Raw genomic sequence first — 22,324 nt, 5'->3', positions numbered from 1 at the left:
TCAATTATTGCGATATTGCTCCTATAGCCAGAGCAGTTAACTGAATTTTCTAGGTAACTGCGGAGTTACAGCTTCAAAACATTCAATAGCTTGTTTTCGTCAATGTCCGTCACAATTGCAGTGAGGCGTTCCAATAGTGTTTGTTGGTAATTTGATTTACGCATGTGACATTACGCCCATAAATATGTTTTAACACCCCCAATGCCAACACTACTCTAAGCGCTGCAAGAACACATCACTGGTATTTTAACGGACATTGATGGACAAGCGCTATTGATCGCTTGAAGGGAGTTCGATTAATATTGAGATGCGTGCTAGGTATAACCACATTAAGCTTTTACAGCATGTGTCAGAAACTTTTAAAGTGTTTTCACGTATTACTTGTGTTTGTACGTGGTTATACAGTCGGACCCCGATTTAGCGAATTCATCAGGATCAAAACTTTTTTACGTTAAATCGGGGTTATTCGTAATATCGAGGTGCGGAAATTTTTCTTTAATAATTGTACTTATTTTTTTTTAAGCCGCAGTAAGCAACTGCACAAAATGATCCATAACTAAAAAGTGTACCCTTTTTATTCAGCATTCCGCGATTTTTTACAAACTAGTTAATTTGAAATTTTGTTGTACTGAGATTTTGACAATTTCCTTGATATTTGACTCGAAATAGTTCTCTTCCAACTTTATGGAGAGAAGAAAATACTGTGTCATTTGCAGCCTGCCATATGAGACACATTTTTACTGTTTCCATTCCATGTAAAGCGTTAGAGAAAGGAACAGTTTTAATGAGAGTTTTACTATCGCTTTCTGCAACAGAATGACCCTTCATTGGTTTTCCACTCGCCCGTCAAACATTGCTGATCCCAAGAAAAGTCTTTTTCTGCTTCACACAAGATGGATATATCATTTGGAAAACAATCCAATATTTTCTAACTCAAATTAAACTACTATGTTGTGGCCATCACGAAACTTTCTTCTATATTTTTCCTCTTTCTGATCCCTCCCCATGCTTGACGAGGAAGCAATATTCCCAACAAAAACAAAATTACACATGCAAAAACTTGACGATTATCCCGATGTCTGAATTATTTCAAAAGCAAAGCAAAGAGCGAAAATTGAAAGTTATTTTGAAAGCCTTGCTTGAATTAATTACAAATATTTTATTTCTTAACAAACATAAGATGGCAACAGTTAAAAATTTTAAATCATTGAGATAATATTTCCGATCATTTCCATACAATTAAAATCAACGAGAAATACGCAGACGACAATCTATTACGATTTATCTTTCTTATTGTTGCATTAATAAAGCTATTTTTATTCAAAAAAAAAAAAAAAAATCAACACCTCTTGGAGCGATTGGAGTCAAAATTAAACCGAAGCCTGTTTACGTATGGATTCACATATATTCCAAATTTCAACCAGAATGTAGCATTACTTCTTGAGATAGGGCACTCAAAATGGAAAAAAAGAACGGGTGATTGCGCTACCCCCTTTTTAGCTGTTGACACCAAAATAAAATCAGCTCTTATACCCACTAAGGGCTACTTGCCGATAAATTTTTCTTTCATTCCGTTCATTATTCCTTGAGATACAGCAGTCACAATTGACGACAAAAAACGTTCTATAGCTCAACCCCCGTTTGAGTTATTGACACCAAAATTGAACCAGCACCTGTTCCTGTTAATGGCAACATATGGACCAAGTTTTGTTTGATTCCGCCAGTTACTTCCTGAGGAATAGCAAGCACGCGTAACTCAGAAAACGTCCCATTGCTCCACCCCCCTTGGAGGAATTCGCGCCAAAAACCAATGGACACAAATTCACATAGGGGCACATATGTGTACCAAATTTCGTTCAATTTCATGCTGTAGTTTTTGCTGTAGAGCGATCACAAAAAACTGGTCACACACAGACGTGACACACACATACACACACACATACACACACATACACACACACACAGACAGACATTTTCCAAAAATAGTCGAAATGGACTCAGCACACCTCAAAACGTTCGAATCCGTCAAAATTCGAAATTCGAAAATTTGCACGAATCCAATACTTTCTTCTATATATTAGATATAGAAGAAAGTAAAAACAAAAATTGGCTGTTAAAATAATTCGTTAATTCGGTGTTAATTATTCGGTAAATAGGGTTTTTTGCCTTCATTTTGGTCAGAAAAAAAGAAAAATTCGTTAAATAGAGGTTTGTTAAATCGGGGTCCGACTGTACTAAAAAAAACTCGGTCCTTTGATGGTCCTGTGAATCATTTAAGCAAATCCTGTACTTTTGAGTTACTGGTATATCTATAGCTTCTGAACCAGGACTTTGATGCTTCGATTCATAGGCGGATTTAGGACTGAGTTCCTGGGGGGGGGGGCAGGATTTTTTTTTTGGAGAAACATTTTTAATTGCCCTCCCCCCTCCCATGTTTTTGTCTGTTTTCTGTGATGCGTAAGGCCATTCTTTACTTTTTTATGTGTCGTTTTCATTACTGTGTGTAATCATGCTGTCCTTTTTAAATTGACCTTAATAGAGAGGGGGCTGGTATTAAGAGAGTAACGCAGTGCTCCCTTTTAAGTGGGATATAGAATATCTCCAGTTTTAGAGGACCCGGGGGTTACTCCCCCGGAGGAAATTATCTAAAATGGATATAAAATTCTGCATTTTGAAGTCTTATAAGGGTTAATTGGAAATAATAGGCAAATAATATTTTTTTTTAAGTTTCACGCTTTAAAAGTGCTTTGTGATGCAAGTTAATACTTTAAAAGAAATGGTGCACAGATTTAGAGAATAGGTATCAAGAGAGTAACATACTACCCATTTGAACAATTCTTAATTTATTCACTTGATAAGAAATAAAATTGAAGCGCACTTTGCTTAGGAGTTTCAAAGACTTGTCTAATTATTTTCAAGGTTTGGTTGGTTAGATTGAGTTTTTGGTTCAAGAGCCCTTGTAGGCTATACTGCGCCAATTCTTTTCAGGGATTTTAGAACCTATCAATAATTTGCACTTTCCAGCCTTTGAAATTGAGTAGTAGATTATACACTTGTACAGTATTGTTCAAACTTTGTAAGAAACGGCTATTTTAAGTTTAAAAGAAAAAATAAATTTTAATTTCCTATTCAAAAAAGAAAAAACCATAATTTTTTTTTGTTATAAGATTTTGGAAGATAAGTTGTTACTATATAAACTCCTCACAAAACCGGGGAGCATTGTCCCCTTTGCCCCCCCCCCATAAATCCACCCATGCTCTTCTAAACTGTTAAAAAACGAAAAAATAATGATATTTTTTTTTTTTTTTGGAAGATGTGTTGTTACTACATAAAGTCCTCCCAAAACTGGGGGGGGGGGGGGTATTGCCCCCCTATGACCTCCCATAAATCCGCCCATGCTTCGATTTCTAATTTTGCTCCGTTTTTGTTGCAGAAGAGTCCAGGTTTCTCGCTACGCAATCCGTGTCGGCAGCATCAAGGTCCGGGAAGGGACGTTGCATTTAATTGATAACATCATCATCCACCCTGATTACAATGCTAGACAGCATTACCACGACATCGCCATTATCCGGCTGAAAGAGGCTCTCCACTACTCCGGCAGCGTCCGTCCCATTTGTCTGCCAGCCGGACCGAAGAAGCTCAAGGGCAAGGACGTCACTGTGACCGGATGGGGAGACCAAGATTACGGTGAGTCCAATCCAATTGCCAAAAACGATCTTACTTCACCTGTTAAAAATCATCTGCTTAGAAATGAAAATATTTATCTTCTCATTTTTACTTTCTTCTATTTCTATTATATTCAAGAAAATATTGGATTCGTGCAAATTTTCGAATTTTGAAGGATTTGAACGTTTTGGTGTACTGAGTCCATTTTGACCATTTTTGGGGAAATGTCTGTCTGTGTGTGTGTGTGGTCTGTATGTATGTGACCGGTTTTTTTTTTTTTTTTGGACGCTCTACAGCAAAAACTACCGCATGAAATCGAACGAAATTTGGTACACATGTAAGCTCCTATGTGAATTTGTGCCTATAGGTTTTTGGCGCGAATTCCCCCAAGGAGAATGGAGCAATGGAACGTTTCTTGAGTTATGCGTGTCTGCTATTTAGCAGAAAGTAACAAGGAGGAATCAAATAAAATTTGGTCCATATGCTGCCCTTAACATGTATAAGTGCTGATTCAGTTTTGGTTGCAATTTTGCCTTAGCTTCGTTCATATTTGTTTTCGGTGTTTTCCTGACAAATCAAGGCTAGGGCGATATTACGAAAAAAAAAACAACGAAGTTTTCTTGGAAGGCTCCATATTTCTTCCAGAAACATGTCTGGTTTTGTTTGGAAAGGTTAATGAATTCGCCAGAAAGATTCAATGTTAATTTCACGATGATCGGTGGCAGCTTTAGGTCTGCTGCTGACAAAAATAGGCGCACTAGATGTCCGTTACTTTCCAAGAACGTTCCTGATTTTTTAATTATGTTTATTTATTCATTTATTTATTTACTGCGTAGATTCCTAAAATATAAGTATGTATGCTGCCGTGATAAGCACAAAAGTGGTCTACAGTCAAGTTCAAACTGAGATATTGCGTTTAAATCGGTGGCAACTTAGCTGTCCCTACTACTATGGAATAACTTAACTGTAGGGGCCGTGGGAGCTTGATCGGTAATGAACTTGGGGTCGGAATGTTCCAGATTCGATCATCGTTGGTCGAAGATCCACCGTCGTCATTAATGGTGACTGGGCGACGTTAAATATGCTCGTGGTCACAATGACCTAGCACCCGCCAGCATAGCGGCTGGCAATGTTTTGTAAATATTTTTCATTTAACCAAGAGTTTCTGTTATATTACACTACCGTTTCGACCGGTAGCTCTGTATGTCACTCACAATAAACAGAGGAACACAGCAGGATCGCTGGCTGGCATCATACTTGTGGTTAGACAACGAGAGACTCCCTAGCTTTCGCTAGTTCCCTGAAAAGCCTTCGGGTGGAGCAGGGCGGGGAGTCTCGATGGGTACCTCTAGGAGCGCCAGACCAGAAAGTTATTCGGCTCCTGGCCTGGTTCTAAATACTCAAACTGTCCATAGATGGCACCACCATCAATTGTGTTGTCTTCTGAAGGCAAGGTGCCTGGCACGCAGTCCTTCATAGTTTGAGGGCCAGAGGTTCCTTTGATAGTTGATCTTAACTGATATAACTGGTGTAAAGTTTCGCATCGCTTGTGGACGGTTACAAGCATAACGTCTCACTCATTGCTAAGTAAGGTTACACCAGAATTTTCTGTATGCTTGCAGAGAAATTGGTTGAAAGCAAAAATTAAGCTTTCATCTGACTTTCTTGAACGATTTATCAAGTTCATGATTTTTAACAACCAATATAAACCAATTATTTTAATGCACAATATTTATTTATTTTAATACAGAAACAAGATATTTTTATTGCACCAATAGAGGAAATGACTGGTGCTCGAACCCACAACTCAAATGTCACAGACGAGACGGGTCGCAAAGCAGAAGTGTTTTTATCGCCCGGCTATCAAGGCCGGTTTTCGTTTCGCTCATAAGAGTTCTGCTGCTCTGCGCCGTTTGTGATCTTCACGCATGCGCTTTCAATTCTACTGAAACCATAGTGCAAGGCTCCTTCAACAATTTGAGTTTTTAAAACAATAATGCTACACACTTCAGAATTCGTGTAACGTTGCGCCCATTAATGCTGGGAACCTTACACATTTTTACTTTCTTCTATATCTAATATATAGAAGAAAGTATTGGATTCGTGCAAATTTTCGAATTTCGAATTTTGACGGATTCGAACGTTTTGAGGTGTACTGAGTCCATTTCGACTATTTTTGGAAAATGTCTGTCTGTGTGTGTGTGTGTGTGTGTGTTTTTTTTTTTTTTTTTTTTTTTTTTTTTTTTTTTTTGTGGCCGCTCTACAGCAAAAACTACCGCATGAAATCGAACGAAATTTGGTACACATATGTGCCGCTATGTGAACTTGTGCCCATTGGTTTTTGGCGCGAATTCCTCCAAGGGGGATGGAGCAATGGGACGTTTTTTTGAGTTGCGCGTGCTTGCTATTCCTCAGGAAGCAGTGTTGGGCATTAATCAACTAAATCCTCAATCGACTAATGTAATCTGACTCCCATTTAGTTCAGACTAATATTTTAAAAATTTAATTCAATTGCAGACGAAGATTAACGTTAGTTTAAACTAAGTCGTTAGTTGATTAAAAAAACTAATTTAGTTCAGATTGATTTAGTTCAGATTAAATTAATCAAATTGAATTTAGTCAGATTAAAAGTAATCAGATTAAAAGTAATCAAATTGATTTGATTAAATTTTTAATTCAGATTAAATTCGTAAAATATAAATGTCACATGAACAGAGACACATTTGTATTTCTACGTGTATGTACATATTTACGCAAGCATACACGAGTCAATACGTGTATATACGACTATGTGCGTAAATATATGTTTATAAACGTGTTATCCCGCGCATGTTCGTGTACGGAGGTATATTTGAATTTTTAAGTGAATATACATATTTATGTGTGCATACACGAGTAAATATGTGTATATACGAGTATGTACGTGTACACAAGAGAATATGCATACGGATATGTGTTACCCCGAGTATACTCGTGTACAAAGGTAAATTTGCTTTTAATTGTGAAAACACATACTTATGCGTGCACACAAGCGAAAATACGTGCATATACGTGTACACATAAGAATATGCGTATAGATACGTTTTATCCCGAGTCTAATCGTGTAAAGAGGAACATTTGTATTTCGACGTGCATATACAAGAAAGTACGTGTATATACAAGTATGTTTGTGTACACACAATAATATTCGTATAGATATTTGTTACCCCGAGTATACTCGTGTAAAGAGGTACATTTGTATTTGTACGTGTATATACATATTTGTGCGTGCATATAGGAGAAGGTACGTGTATATACAAGTATGTTCATGTACACACGAGAATATATGTAAACATACGTGTTACCCCGAGTATACTCGTGTACAGAGGTAAATTTCTATTTAAACGTGTATAAATATATAGATGCATGCACATAAGAGAAAATACGTGTATATACGAGTAAGTACATGTACACACGACAAATAAGTGTTTAACCCGAGTATACTCGTGTACGAAGGCACATTTGTATTTCCACGTGTGTAAGCATATTTATTGGTTTATAAACGAGTAAATACATATATACGATTATGTACGAGTACACACGATAGTATGCGTATAGATACGTGTTACCCCGAGTATACTCGTGTACGGAGGTAAATTTGCTTTTAATTGTGAAAACACATACTTATGCGTGCACGTAATCGAAAATACGTGTATGTACGTGTACACATGAGAATATGCGCATAGATACGTTTTACCCCGAGTATACTCGTGTAAAGAGGTACATTTGTATTTCTACGTGTTCATGCATATTTAAGCGTGCATAAACGAGAAAGTACGTGTATATACAAGTATGTTCGTGTACACACTAGAATATGCGTATAGATATTTGTTACCCCGAATATACTCGTGTAAAGAGGTACATTTGTATTTGTACGTGTATATACATATTTGTGCGTGCATATAGGAGAAGGTACGTGTATATACAAGTATGTTCATGTACACACGAGAATATATGTAAACATACGTGTTACCCCGAGTAGACTCGTGTACAGAGGTAAATTTCTATTTAAACGTGTATATACATATAGATGCATGCATATAAGAGAAAATACGTGTATATACGAGTAAGTACGTGTACACACGACAAATAAATGTTTAACCCGAGTATACTCGTGTACGAAGGCACATTTGTATTTCTACGTGTGTATGCATATCTATGCGTTTATAAACGAGTAAATACATATATATACGATTATGTACGAGTACACACGATAGTATGCGTATAGATACGTGTTACCCCGAGTATACTCGTGTAAAGAGGTACATTTGTATTTCGACGTGTATGTACATAACATATTCAAGCATGCATATACGAGAAAGTACGTGTACATGCAAGTATGTTCGTGTACACGCGAGAATATATGTAAACATACGTGTTATCCCGAGTATACTCGTGTAAAGAGCTACATTTGTATTTCTACGTGTATATACGTATTCAAGCGTGCATATGCGAGAAAGTACGTGTATGTACAAGTATGTTCGTGTACACATGAGAATATGCGTATAGATGCGTGTTAACCCGAGTATACTCGTGCACAGAGGAAAATTTGTATTTATGATTTTTTGCGTGCATGTAAGAGAAAAGACAAGTATATACGAGTATGTACGTGTACGCACGAGAATATGCGTTTAAACCAGTGTTGTGCATTAATCAACTAAATCCTCAAACGACTAAAGTAATCTGACTCACATTTAGTTCAGATTATATTTAATCTGATTTTTTCAATTGCAGACGACGATTAACGTTAGTTTAAAGTAACTTGGTTAGTTGTAGGAAAAAAAACTTAGTTCAGATTGATTTAGTTCAGACTAATTTAATCAGATTGATTTAGTCAAACTAATTTAATCAGATTGATTTAGTTAAACTAATTTAATCAGTTTGATTTAGTCAACTAAAGTAAGCAGATTAAACTTCGTCAGATTAAACTTTATACTAAATCTAGAGAGGTTGAAACAAATCTACACCGTATGTACTTGTATTTTCTCATGTATGCACGCATAAAAATGTATGTTCAATCTTAAATACAAATGTACCTCTACACACGAGTATACTCGGTGTAACATTTATCTACACGCATATTCTCGTGTGAACACGTACATACTCGTATTCTCTTATATGCACAGATAAATATGTATATTCACGTTTAAAAGCAAATTTCTCTGTGCACAAGTATACTCGGCGTAGCAAGTATCTATACGCATATTCCCTCGTGTGTTCACATACATAATCGTATATACATGCATTTACCTATGTATAAGCGCATAAATATGCATATACACATAGAAATTCAAATGTACCATTGTACACGAGTATACTCGGGCTAAAAAGGAATATATACGTCTATTCTCGTGTGTACACGAACTTACTCGAATATACACGTATTTTCTCGTATATGCATGCATAAATATATATATATTTATATGTACGTTTAAATACAAATTTACCTCTGTGCACGAGTATACTCGGATAAACACGTATCCATACGCATATTTTTTTGTGTACACGTACATACCCGTGTAATCACGTATTTACTCGTGTATGCACAAATAAATTTGTACATACACTTAGAAATTACACATACCTCCGTCCACGAATATACTCGGGATAACAGGTAGAAATGCCAAAAAAAAGGGGGTTTACACTTATCTACTCGTATATACACGTATTTACTTGTGTTTACATGTACTTATAGGTATATACACGTAGAAATACAAAATTTCCAGTATACACGAATATTCGGGATAACACGCATATATACGGATATGCACAAAACTACTCGTTTATACATGTTTTTACTCGTGTATACAAGTGTATGCGAGCATAAATATGTATTTTAACGTATTAACGTACAAATACAAATGTACCTCTGTACACGAGTATACTCGGGTTACACGTATCTATTCGCATATTCTCTTGTGTACACGAACATACTCGTACATACTTGTCTTTTCTCGTATATGCTCGCATAAAAGTGTATGTACAATCTTAAATACAAATTCTCCTCTCTGCACGAGTATACTCGGGTTAACACGCATCTATATGCATATTCTCGTGTGTACACGAACATACTTGTATATACAAATACTTTCTCGTATATGCAAGCTTAAATATGCATGAACATGTAGAAATACAAATGTACCTCTTTACACGAGTATACTCGGGGTAACACGTATCTTTATACATCTTCTCATGTGTATAAGAGCATACACGTATTTTTGCTTGTGTGCACGCATAAGTATGTATATACATAATTAAAAGCAAATTTACTTCTGTACACGAGTATACTCGGGGTAACACGTATCTATACGCATATTATCGTGTGTACACGTATATACTCGTATATACACGTATTTACTCGTTTATAAACGCATAAATATGCATATACACGTAGAAATACAAATGTGCCATCGTACACGAGTATACTCGGGTTAAACAAGTATCTATATACCTATTGTCGTGTGTACACGTACTTACTCGTATATACACGTATTTTCTCGTATATGCATGCATCAGTATGTACATACGCGTTTAAATAGAAATTTACCTCTGCGCACGAGTATACTCGGGGTAACACGTATGTTTACATATATTCTCGTGTGTACATGAACATACTTGTACATACACGTACCTTCTCGTTTATGCACGCATAAATATCTATATACACGTACAAATACAAATGTAGCTTTTTATACGAGTATACTCGGGGTAACACATATCTATACGCATATTCTCGTGTGTACACGAGCATACTTGTATGTACACGTACTTTCTCGTATATGCATGCTTGAATATGTATATACACGTCGAAATAGAAATGTACCTCTTTACACGAGTATACTCGGGGTAACACGTATCTATACGCATATTCTCATGTGTACACGTACATACTCGTATATACACGTATTTACTCGTTTATAAACGCATAAATATGCATATACACGTAGAAATACAAATGTGCCATCGTACACGAGTATACTCGGGTTAAACAAGTATCTATATACGTATTGTCGTGTGTACACGTACTTACTCGTATATACACGTATTTTCTCGTATATGCATGCATCAATGTGTATATACACGTTTAAATAGAAATTTACCTCTGTGCACGAGTATACTCGGGGTAACACGTATGTTTACATATATTCTCGTGTGTACATGAACATACTTTTATATACACGTACCTTGTCGTTTATGCACGCATACATATCTATATACAAGTACAAATACAAATGTAGCTTTTTACACGAGTATACTCGGGGTAACACATATCTATACGCATATTCTCGTGTGTACACGAACATACTTGTATGTACACGTACTTTCTCGTATATGCATGTTTGAATATGTATATACACGTCGAAATACAAATGTACCTCTTTACACGAGTATACTAGGGGTAACACGTATCTATACGCATATTCTCATGTATACACGTATCTAAACGTATTTTCGCTTGTGTGCACGCATAAGTATGTGTATACACAATTGTATGAGCAATAAAGTATACAATTGTATAAAGTATGTGTATAAGCAAATTTACCTCTGTACACGAGTATACTCGGGGTTACACGTATCCATATGCATATTCTCTTGTATACACCTACATACTCGTATATACACGTATTTACTCGTATATGCACACATAAATATGTACAGTGGCTCCCAAAAGTCTTCGTACACCTACGACTTTCATCAAAATAGGCCCCAATCCATTGGTTAGATTTAATATTTCGGAATAGGTATTTAATTATAAGATCTATGATCATTTTTTAACAAAACTGCATGAAAAGTTTTTAAAAAATATTAAAATTTAATTTTTTAAAAATGAAAAACCGAAAAGTGCCGGAAATTTTGTCTCACAAAAGTCTTCGTACACTTTATAAAATGTCTATATATTATTGTATAATCTAACTTTTGATTAAGTTATTAATTAGTAGAATATCATAGAGTATTCATAACACCTTTTAAACGTCTGGGAATAGATTTCATTCTTTTTCTTTCTTTTTTTAGCGTAATTTCTGAGTAAGTGTTCAACCACACTTCGAGTGTTACTGTTTCTAGCTCTATTTTAGTTTCAAAGCAGTATTTTCGTAATCTAGCCTCCAGATATCTCTAAATATGTTACATTAAGTTCAAATCTGGAGATTGAGGGGGTATTTTCTAAACTTTAGGACAATTTTCGAGGCACTAGACGCAAACGTTGAAAACCGTGTGCATCTTATCGTTATCTTGATAAAAACCAAAGTTGTTTCCAATAACCAAACTTTTGGCTAAGAGTTCAAAATTGGTTTTTAAAATATTTAAAGGAACAGCATGATTCATTATTTCATCAAAAAATTACAAACTACTAAGTTCTGATGCTGATATGCACCCTCACACTAAAACACCTCCACCGTCCTGATTAACTGATCCAACTAAGTTCCTAAGATTAAGTTCCTAATTTTTTCCTCTACTTACAGTTATGCAACAATTTAACCAAAAATGTTGAATTAATTTTTATCTATAATTTAGACGTGATTCTAAAACGTTTTTAGCTTATTTATCATTGATTTTGCGACGAAAAGCGTAAGTTTTCTGTTTTTCTCACGGGACCAAGAAAATTTCTGCACGAAGAGGTCCCATTTAATCCAGCTAATCAGAGAACTTGGCGAACAGTTTTAGGTGAAAATTAAATGTAAAATGTTTCATTTAACTCTGCAGAAACTTTTACAGTACTCAAATGTATATTTTTCATAATTTTTTTAACTTTAAATCTACGATCACGTTTTGTCAACTTTGCTGGTTGACTTTTCTTACCTTGTTTTCGGTCCGATTCCTTTCTTTAAAGCATTTTATCAAGCACTTTACTATACAAACAAATAAATTAACTAATTTAGAGACATTTCAAACCAATGTACCACTACTGTGGGGGAAAAAATTCAAATTTTGAATGGTTTTGCGGTTTTTTACGAATACCAGTCATTTTACAGTAATAAGCACAATATTGAAGAATAAATAAACGAAAAATTAAAGCCAAATGACTTATAAAGGTCAACACAATGCAAAAATATTAATAAAACGGCATAGGATAATTTTAATCATGAATTTATTCGAAAATATTTGAGTGTACGATGACTTTTGTGGCGTGTTATTTCTCCGTCTCTTCGTTTTCTGACCCATTTCAAAAAGAAGATTCGTCAATATTTTGAAAAAAAACCAACGGGTTGTATTTAGAATGACATAGGAATGATGTGAAAAAATATTGGACTTTATATTCGAATTCAGTTTCGAGTTATTTTGGTTTTACTAAAAAATTTCAAAGTGTACGAACACTTTTGGGAGCCACTGTATATTCACTTAAAAATTCATATATACCTCCGTACACGAACATGCGCGGGATAACACGTTTATATACGTATTGTCACGCACATAGTCGTATATACACGTATTAACTCGTGTATGCTTGCGTAAATATGTACATACACGTAGAAATACAAATGTGTCTCTGTTCATGTGACATTTATATTTTACGAATTTAATCTGAATTAAAAATTTAATCAAATCAATTTGATTACTTTTAATCTGATTACTTTTAATCTGACTAAATTCAATTTGATTAATTTAATCTGAACTAAATCAATCTGAACTAAATTAGTTTTTTTAATCAACTAACGAGTTAGTTTAAACTAACGTTAATCTTCGTCTGCAATTGAATTAATTTTTTAAAATATAAGTCTGAACTAAATGGGAGTCAGATTACTTTAGTCAACTAATCAATCAATTACAAATTTAGTTGATTTTTTTAGTTGATGCCCAACACTGTCAGGAAGTAACTGGCGGAATCAAACAAAATTTGGTCCATATGTTGCCATTAACAGGAACAGATGTTGATTCAATTTTGGTGTCAATAACTCAAACGGGGGTTGAGCTATAGAACGTTTTTTGTCGTCAATTGTGACTGCTGTATCTCAAGAAATAATGAACGGAATGAAAGAAAAATTTATCGGCAAGTAGCCCTTAGTGGGTATAGGAGCTGATTTTATTTTGGTGTCAACAGCTAAAAAGGGGGTAGCGCAATCACCCGCTCTTTTTTTTCGATTGTGAGCGCCGTATTTCAAAAAGATGTTACGTTCTGGTTGAAATTTGGAATATATGTGAATCCATATGTAAACAGGCTTCGGTTCAATTTTGACGCCAATCGCTCCATGAGGTGTTGATTTTTTTTGAGCAATCACGATTGCTTATTGTTCTCACTTGACATTCCTTGATGTTCCGGTTCCTTTTTCAGCTTGGACCAGGTCTGCAGCACCACCGTTCACCGGCGGCGGCGCGGCTGGTCCTGAGCACTGTCCCCCGGAATCCACTTTTGCTGGGCGGTGGCGTCCATGTCCTACACACGCATGCTCATACACAGTCGCCTACGCGCGCACGCCTTTACACACATACACACGCCTACATGCACACTCGTAAGCCTACACACACACACGCACACAACTATATACACGTAAGCACCCAGGAGGAGGGACATGCTTGGGCGGGGGAGCCATTTCTAGAAACAATAACTCTAGCCAGTAGAGTCTTGTCGCAACTCGTGATTGCGAAAAACATAATTTGAATTCAAAGTTTCGGAATTCAAATTACAGTTAATTTTTTTTATTTATTTATTTATTTATTTATTTATTTATTTTTTTGCGAATAAAAATAGCTTTATTAATGCAACAATAAGAAAGATAAATCGTAATAGATTGTCGTCTGTGTATTTCTCGTGATTTTAATTGTATGGAAATGATCGGAAATATTATCTCAATGATTTAAAATTTTTAACTGTTGCCATCTTATGTTTGTTAAGAAATAAAATATTTGTAATTAATTCAAGCAAGACTTTTAAAGTAACTTTCAATTTTCGCTCTTTGCTTTGCTTTTGCAATAATTCAGACATTGGGAAGGGTCGTCAAGTTTTTGCATGTGTAATTTTGTTTTTGTTGGGAATATTGCTTCCTCATTAAGCATGGGGAGGGATCAGGAAAAAAACATATATTTAGAAGAAAGTTTCGTGATGGCCACAACATACTAGTTTTACAGTGTAGCGCGGCAATATGGCTGTCAGAAAATTTAATTCACAAAACGCATTAGTAACTCGACTTTTCCTTTTCAGGAGGAAAGAGGGGCAGCATTTTGAGGGAAGTGACTGTGCCTGTCGTCGACGTACCCACCTGTGACAAAGCATACGCCTCAGTAGGTGGTTCCTCCCTTCCTAGAGGCATCACCAGTCAATTCATTTGCGCGGGGGTGGACGAAGGCGGGAAGGATGCGTGCCAGGTGAGATCAATCTGTTCAAGTTTCATTTTCGCGGTTTCGTACATTAAAAAAAAATATCCTTAAATTTTGCGGCACATAGTACTGCCATAACTAAGAGTGCTGCCGCCGAGAGCCGTGTCCAAGGGGAGGGTTTTAGGGGTTAAACCCCTCCCATTGAAAGAAAAAAAAATCAATGAATCATTAAACGATTTTCCAAAATGTATTTTAAGTTTTAATTAATTTTAGAGTTAAACTCTGATACAGTATTCCCCCTCTTTAATATTTCCCCATGTTTAACAATTAGCATTTTCCTCAATTGTAGGATTCCCAAGCCCCTTCGCTTCTAAGTACTTGAAAAAAATTAACGACAGAGGAATGACTGAAGAGTCCGGCAATGCTGTAAGCATGCAGGGGAAAATTATTTAAAAGAATATTAGACAATGTCGTAGCCCCCCCCCCCCCCAAAAAAAAAAAACTTAGGGACAGGGAAAATGGTTACTTTGCTTACTGTTAGGTTTTTTCTTATGGTACGCCTTTAGTGTTGGATGAATTAGTCGTTTCACACATTAGAAAAGTGTTTCTATGCGAAACAGCAATTTCTTTTAAATAAAATTTTTATTTTCATTAAATACCTGTTCAATGTTATTTGATGGAAAAACAAAAGAAAAAAAAGAAAGAAAGAAACTAGCATTAGGTAGCATAAAAGAAATATGTCTGCTTTTACAAAATGTTCAACTGTACAAATAAGATTTCATTTAAAAAAAAAAAAAAACACACAAAACGTATATATAAAAAAAAAACCTAGTTATGGAACTAAAATGAACTATTCAACACGCGTAGTTAGTTTTCCTTTGACAACGTAAGTTACAAAGGCAAAAAGTTTCAACCCCTCCCTTTATGAAATCCTGAACACGGGCCTGCGCCGCCCCTTGATTGCTCAAAGCCCTGAATCATAAATAAGTAGCGATCCGTCTACCATCTTGGGGCGGAACAAAGCTTTGCTCCCAAAGGGAGGGTAAAAAAAAAGAAGTGCGAAAAAAAGCGCACAGGTTTTAAGCTTTGTTTTGGGGAGGGGAGGGGGACAAAAAAAGAAGGCGCACACGTGTGAGGACGCAGTCAAAGTAAAATGAATTTAAAAAAGAAAGGAAATGAATACGCAAAAGAAAAACCGCAGGAAATCAAATTTGAAGGCGCAAAAAAAAAAAAAAAAAAAAAAAAGCACAGGTTTGAAGGAACAAACACACACACAAAAAAAAAAGAGAGAGAGAGAGAGAAACGCTCAGGTTCAAGGGCGCAAAACGAAAAGGGTGAACAGGGGCTCAAAAAGAAAAAAAAAAAAAGGCGCTCAGGTTTAAGGCGCACTCGCGGGGGGGCACATCGGCTCGTGGGCCGGCGGACTAGTCCGCCCAAAAAACTGGTGCCCAAGCTTTAATGGTGTTGCCTGATTCATGTTTGATAATTTGATTCTGTAAATGAAGAATAATACAAATTAAAAGCAAATAAGGTTTAAAATTAAGTTCATTACAGTAAAAATTTCCCGATTACTTTTTTTGAACTTGTGAACTAAGTTATCTTTGTAAATTTATCTTAAGTGACAGGATAAGTTAAGTAAACATTTTATCATCAATCGTTTTGCGACATAGCAACCAGCGAATATTGTAACGTATTTTTAAATACTAGGAACAAGGTTTAAACAAACCTTAGTTGGAACCAAAATGTCGGAAAAGTCGGCCTATCCTTTTCGATGGGTTCCAGGTACATCTAGAGCCCCTTGAAAAGGAAAAGGACAGGCTGACTTATTCGACATTTTGGTTTCAAGAGAGAATTGGATCCAACCTCATATCTAGTATTTATAAATACGTTATAATATTGATTGGTTGCTATGTGGTAAAATAATTGATGATAAGTTGAGTAAAATGTCACTAAAGGTGAATCGAGAAAGATAACTTAGTTCACGAATCCAACAAAAATGTATCGGTAAATGTTAATTGTAAAAATTTCATTTTCACCCCTTATTTGTTACCCCGTCTTTATCTACAGAATAAAATAATCAAACATCAATCAAGCAACACATCTAAAGCTTGGGCACCAGTTTTCTGCAATGACGCTTTTGTACAAATACTATTCATTTTCGCCCAATAATTTTGGAATCAAAATGTCGGATAAGTTAGCTCCCCTTATATAGGACTCTTAGGGAGATCGAAGGTCGCAAAAGAGCTAACATTACGACGTTATTGCATTTCCAATTTTAATTGGCTCCCTTTCCTTTCGAAAAGCAAAAGGGAGCATTTTGTAATTTATTGAACGCAGAGAAACTTCCGATGAGAACGTTATTTTGGGATATATTTTTAGCTTAGCAAATAAAAAACTGGTAGACAAAGAGAAACGTGCAGAAGATTTGTAGCGTTCTAGTGTTTTGTTTCCTTTTCAGCAATAGTGGGGTTGTTTCCATCAGTCAAAAGTACTACTTTTAGTCACTAAAGTTGATGGAATAAGCAAAAAAATAAAATAATAATAAAAAAAAAAAAACAGCTAGGAAAAACTTTTATTTTCAAAAAGTTTGATTTTTAATGAATTTTTTTTAAATGTCCGATTTTTCAAATAAGGCGTAGTTTTTATGACGTCACTATTGATGAATTTGGCACGCTATTCCACTGGTGCACTGAATGCTTACGCTTGCTGTCTACCGCGTTTCCAGGATGATAATCAAGAAGCGAATTAAATATTGTACTGTATGCTTGCTATCAACCATATCGTTGCCAGTACATGTGAGTAAAGAAGCGAATTGAATATTGCGTGCTGCGCTAAAGGCAGCAGTGAATGGCATTTCATCACTTGTGATGTCATGTGCAGAAGCATAAAAAATGAAATTGAATCTGCGCACCGATTAAAATAATTGTTGAAACATAATAAACTTCGGCAAATTGTTTTAAAAATGGTCAAATCTTTTTCTTTAAGCATGCTCTTCCAGAAAAAAATACTTTTAAAACTTCGGAAAAACAACCCCATTCCATACTAATGATTTGGAAATGATTTAATTTTCGTTCTTTATTTTCAGCGGAAACCAAATAAGCAAGCTTCTACGAAAAAAAAATCCTCAAGTGCTCTATAGATGATAAAAATGCAAATTATAATACTAATAATAACAAATAAATCAAATAAAAATGAAAAATTCGCAGACATTTACATTTCCACGACAGAGTAAACGAAAGTAAAAATAAAGGTATTTTTAAAATTTGAAAAAGCGTTATTTTTATCGATTTTTTAAGTAAGAAATTTGAGAGGTGTGTTAAGAAATAATGCAAGTCTTAGGGAGAGCCCTTGAGAGAGTTCCGTGGAACCCTGGAGTTTTGCGGGACACAATTTAAGAAACTCTATTCTAGAGTGTTCTTTTTGAAAGTGAATAGAATAAAATTCATCTTAAAAAGCTTGAGATTTTATATTAAAAAAAAAAAAAAACACGAGCTGTTCATTCATTGGGGTTGTTGATTTACTGGTCGGTCCACCCTACTCAAAATTTCTTTGGAAACAAAACAGAACATAAAGTTTTTTGTGTTTTGCCTTTCAGCGTGATTCTGGTGGGCCCCTAATGCTACTAGAGAATGGAGTGTGGACTGTAGTGGGAATAGTCTCCTTCGGATTCCAATGTGCCACTGAAGGATACCCTGGTGTATACACAAGGGTCAGCAGCTACCTGAACTGGATCAGAAACGTTGTGGCAGCAGCTCAAGCATCCTAGCACCATTCTTAGCGATCCGGACGTTGAAGTCTGCCTGGGTTACTGGAGTAGTGAAAAGAACGAGGCCGAACCTCAAAACTGACTTCTAATAGAGACAGCACAGGGTTGCATCGCAGCTGCTGACATGAAACAGGTTTTTGTTTGCTTGGCATATGGAACATTCCACCAAATTTCAATAGATCTGGAATGCCATTTATCGGGCACAAAAATATTTTGCATAACTCGTGTTGACATAAATAAACCAGCAATAATCAAGAATCACCAATAAATTATCGTGCCAAGGGGAATACGACTTGTCACGTGACAATGGAGAAAGCGACAGGTCTTCGCGGAGCTTTTCACGCGATTCCAAAAGAGCTCTTTCTGCTGGAATACTTTGAGGTTTGGACGAGAGATTGAAACCGTATCAGTACAGTCACTGGCCAATGAATTAGAAACCTTTGAGATTTGCATTTGAAATTTGTGCACTGTGCAAGGATCTGAAGGAAGTATCATGATATGGAGTATGTTCTTCTGGCATGAAAGTGGTGCCTTGGTGTTCCTCGAAGGTAAACAAAGAGACATGCGATACCTAGATAGACTGCAGATCAAGTGCGCCTTGCAATGTTGCATTTTTATATCGATGGCGACGGATACTTCATGGACGGTAATGCAGCTATGCATCGTGCCAGAAGTGTTGAATATTAGTTCTATGAGCATCATTCTGACTTCCAACACCTTCCCTGACCACCGCAAAGCCCAGATTTTAACCCCATGGAAAATGTGTGGGATAGGGTGGAAAGACGCATCAGACAACACTCTCCTCTCCATCTAGTTGACAGGACCTAAAAAGCTGCATAGCCAATGCATTGTGTTCTCCGGATATAAATGCACTCCAGAAGCTTGTTGACTCAATGCCCAAACGAATCAGAACAGTTATCCATGAAAAAGGTGGTTCAATAAAATATTGATCTTGGTTTTCCAATTCATTGGCCATTGAGTGTAGAATTAACTAGATTCACAACGAGAAACCAATTCCATGGACAACCGAGACTAACTAGTAAACTGGCAAGCGTCCAAAAAACACATGCGAGCAAAGAATTTTTGCCATAGCCTACGAGGATACGAACAGCGTTGCACCCTCTGGATATCAAGTGATGTATCTTCGTAGGCTACGCTGTTACCCGTTTTCTTTGAAGTTCGCGTGTTCAATGACTACCAGTGGTTGACCGCTATCGTACTCGTGTATTTTGCTACAAGAGATTTATAATTGAAAGCTACTCAATTCGTCAAGTCAACCCGTGAGTTCGGTTTCATCACTTTTCGGCGTTTAGTGTAAAAACTACTTGATATTAGGTACTAAATTATTTATGCTAGTATAAATAATTTGGTGGTGGCTTTGAGGGCAAAGGTCAATAATTGAGAAAACGATTTTTGCTATTTTTTTTGCCTTGTTTGTGCCCGTTTCATCTAGTTGTACATGTCATATGGAATGTTGCTAAAAACATTTATTTTTGAACTTCATCTTCCCAGCTGTGTCAAATATGTGTTTTAATTTCCTCTTAAATACTGTACTCTGGGATAAATAGAAACAGCCAGTTCCTCCAACGAAATTTTTCATGATATTTATTACTGTTTTTGTAAGATTAAATGTTGCTGTAATTTACACTTTTGGGTACCTTTTTAAATAAATTCAGAAGATAATGTAATTTTTTGTCTCATTTGTCTTTTTAAACGACTTCGGATTACATAAAGAGGATCCAGAGATTGCAGTTTCGTCCTTGTTGATGGATTCATCAGTTTGGAATGATGAAAAACCGAGCTGGAGACAGATGTCATCCTATTGATACTGAGATAATCAATATACTGGTAGCTAAAGTTAATTTAACACACCATCGAGTGTCTGCATGATGAGCCCATAACAAGGACGAAACTGCAGTCTCTGGATATCATAACTAAGCTATCGGTATTTTATATAATTTATTTCGGCTGACGAAGTCATAAAAAAATTTAAATACCCGGTTACTCTCGGAGAGTGTCGTCTGGGACGCAATGGACAAAACTTTGTCTCATTTCATCCATAAGAAACGGAAGGACATAAAGTTGAAATTAGTGATGTGCTGGATCTTTAAAAATGTAGAATCTGCGTTCTCAAACTTTTTTCTCCTGCGAACCCCTTGAAAAATGCCAAGAAGTTGGCGAACCTCTTGTGCAGTAAGTAATAAGTAACAAACAAAAAAGAAGAGAAAAAGAAAGAAGGCCACGCATGCAATAAAATTTGGGAAAAGTGTTTTAGATTGACGTCTGCAAATATTTCATTGAAAAAACGTTAACATAGCAAAGTATAGAAGCACACAATTCTATTAACTAGCATGATAGCTAGAGAATGAATCCTAAACAAATTCAACCATGGAACAAGCTAAAACAGAATAGCCTGGAAACCTGCAACTTTCCAAGCGCTTATTTACTTTCATTTGGAGCTTCATCAACTTGGACGGGCCGTTATTTCGAGTCGAGGAAGCCGATGTTCTTATTAAACACCCTCAATCAATTTTTAAACCGATAGCTAATTTTTTTCCCATGACAGTGAAAAGTCTGCTGTTGTGCAACTTGTCCTATCGGGAAACTTTTTTGCAAATGTACTTGATTTTACGGGAAAATAGATGAAAACCCGTGAAATCCCGAAATTTTCCACGGAAATACTAAAGTAAGAGTTATTTTCGCTTGGCCACAAAGACAAGTTTTTCTTTCGTTAATAAGAGTTTACCAGTTCTGCGTCGATGCTGATCTCTACGCATGCGCTTTGAATTCTACTGACTGCTGTTCGAAAAATAAAATTTTAGATCTATGGTGATAGTGCAAGGTTCCTCCAGCAATTTAAATTTTTAAAACTGATACTACACACTCCAGAATTCGTGTAACGTTCAGGGCCGTCGCTAGGTCAAAAAACTGGGTGGAAGGGGGGGGGGTACGAAATTTGGCAACCCCGTAATTGTTCCAAACGCAAGTTCCAGTATACAGAGAGAGAGAGAGAGAGAGAGAGAACATTTAGCAACTGGTTTAGCTGGAATAGTCATATTACTAGATTTTAGTACTAGCAACATTAATATAACTCGAAGGATAATATTCAGTCAGAAATAGGGGTGTCGGAGGGCTTCCTCCTGGTATTTTTTCGAAATTGAAGATATAAAAACGCAGTTTTAGACTCTATTTTAAGTTGGGGAAGAAGGGGAGAGAAGGTCCGATAGCCAGAGCTCGATCATTCTGATATTGGACATGGGGCTCATTTGTATTTCAGGACCCCCCTAGGGCCCCACTAAGGTTTTTGAAGACCTGGCATGAAAATTCATTTTGTCCCTTCCCCCTTTCCCCGCCTCCCATATTTCTGCTTATTCTGAAGTTATAAAATATTTCGATCCTTGCGTATTAACACAACCATGTTAAATTTGGTGGCAACTACATATCACAACGTTTAAAAAGTAAAAGAGATATAGTATACGATAATTATATAAGATGGGGTTAAACTTTGCCAGTTTACCGTAAATATCAAAGGTATTTATGATATAACTTTTAATAGTAAATACAGACTGAACTTGGAGTGGTTTTGAGATTTGCAAAGAG

At 36.1% G+C, this 22,324-nt stretch overlaps 1 protein-coding gene across 1 annotated transcript in view; it reads left to right on the top strand.

The window, feature by feature from the left end:
• Nucleotides 1-20,400, top strand: part of LOC129230711 (clotting factor B-like) — a 59,606-nt gene extending 39,206 nt beyond the window's left edge. Inside the window, exons 6-8 of the mRNA XM_054865131.1 lie at nucleotides 3,434-3,687; nucleotides 14,843-15,006; nucleotides 18,554-20,400. Coding sequence (XP_054721106.1) covers nucleotides 3,434-3,687; nucleotides 14,843-15,006; nucleotides 18,554-18,724 — 589 coding nt within the window. The 3' untranslated portion in view covers nucleotides 18,725-20,400. The remainder of the gene's footprint in view (nucleotides 1-3,433; nucleotides 3,688-14,842; nucleotides 15,007-18,553) is intronic.
• Nucleotides 20,401-22,324: the final 1,924 nt, after the last annotated feature.

Source organism: Uloborus diversus, chromosome 9 (genome assembly GCF_026930045.1).
Source record: "Uloborus diversus isolate 005 chromosome 9, Udiv.v.3.1, whole genome shotgun sequence".
Taxonomy (NCBI): domain Eukaryota; kingdom Metazoa; phylum Arthropoda; class Arachnida; order Araneae; family Uloboridae; genus Uloborus; species Uloborus diversus.
The sequence above is the reverse complement of the archived record's forward strand: the minus strand, read 5'-3'. Positions and strand labels throughout refer to the sequence as shown.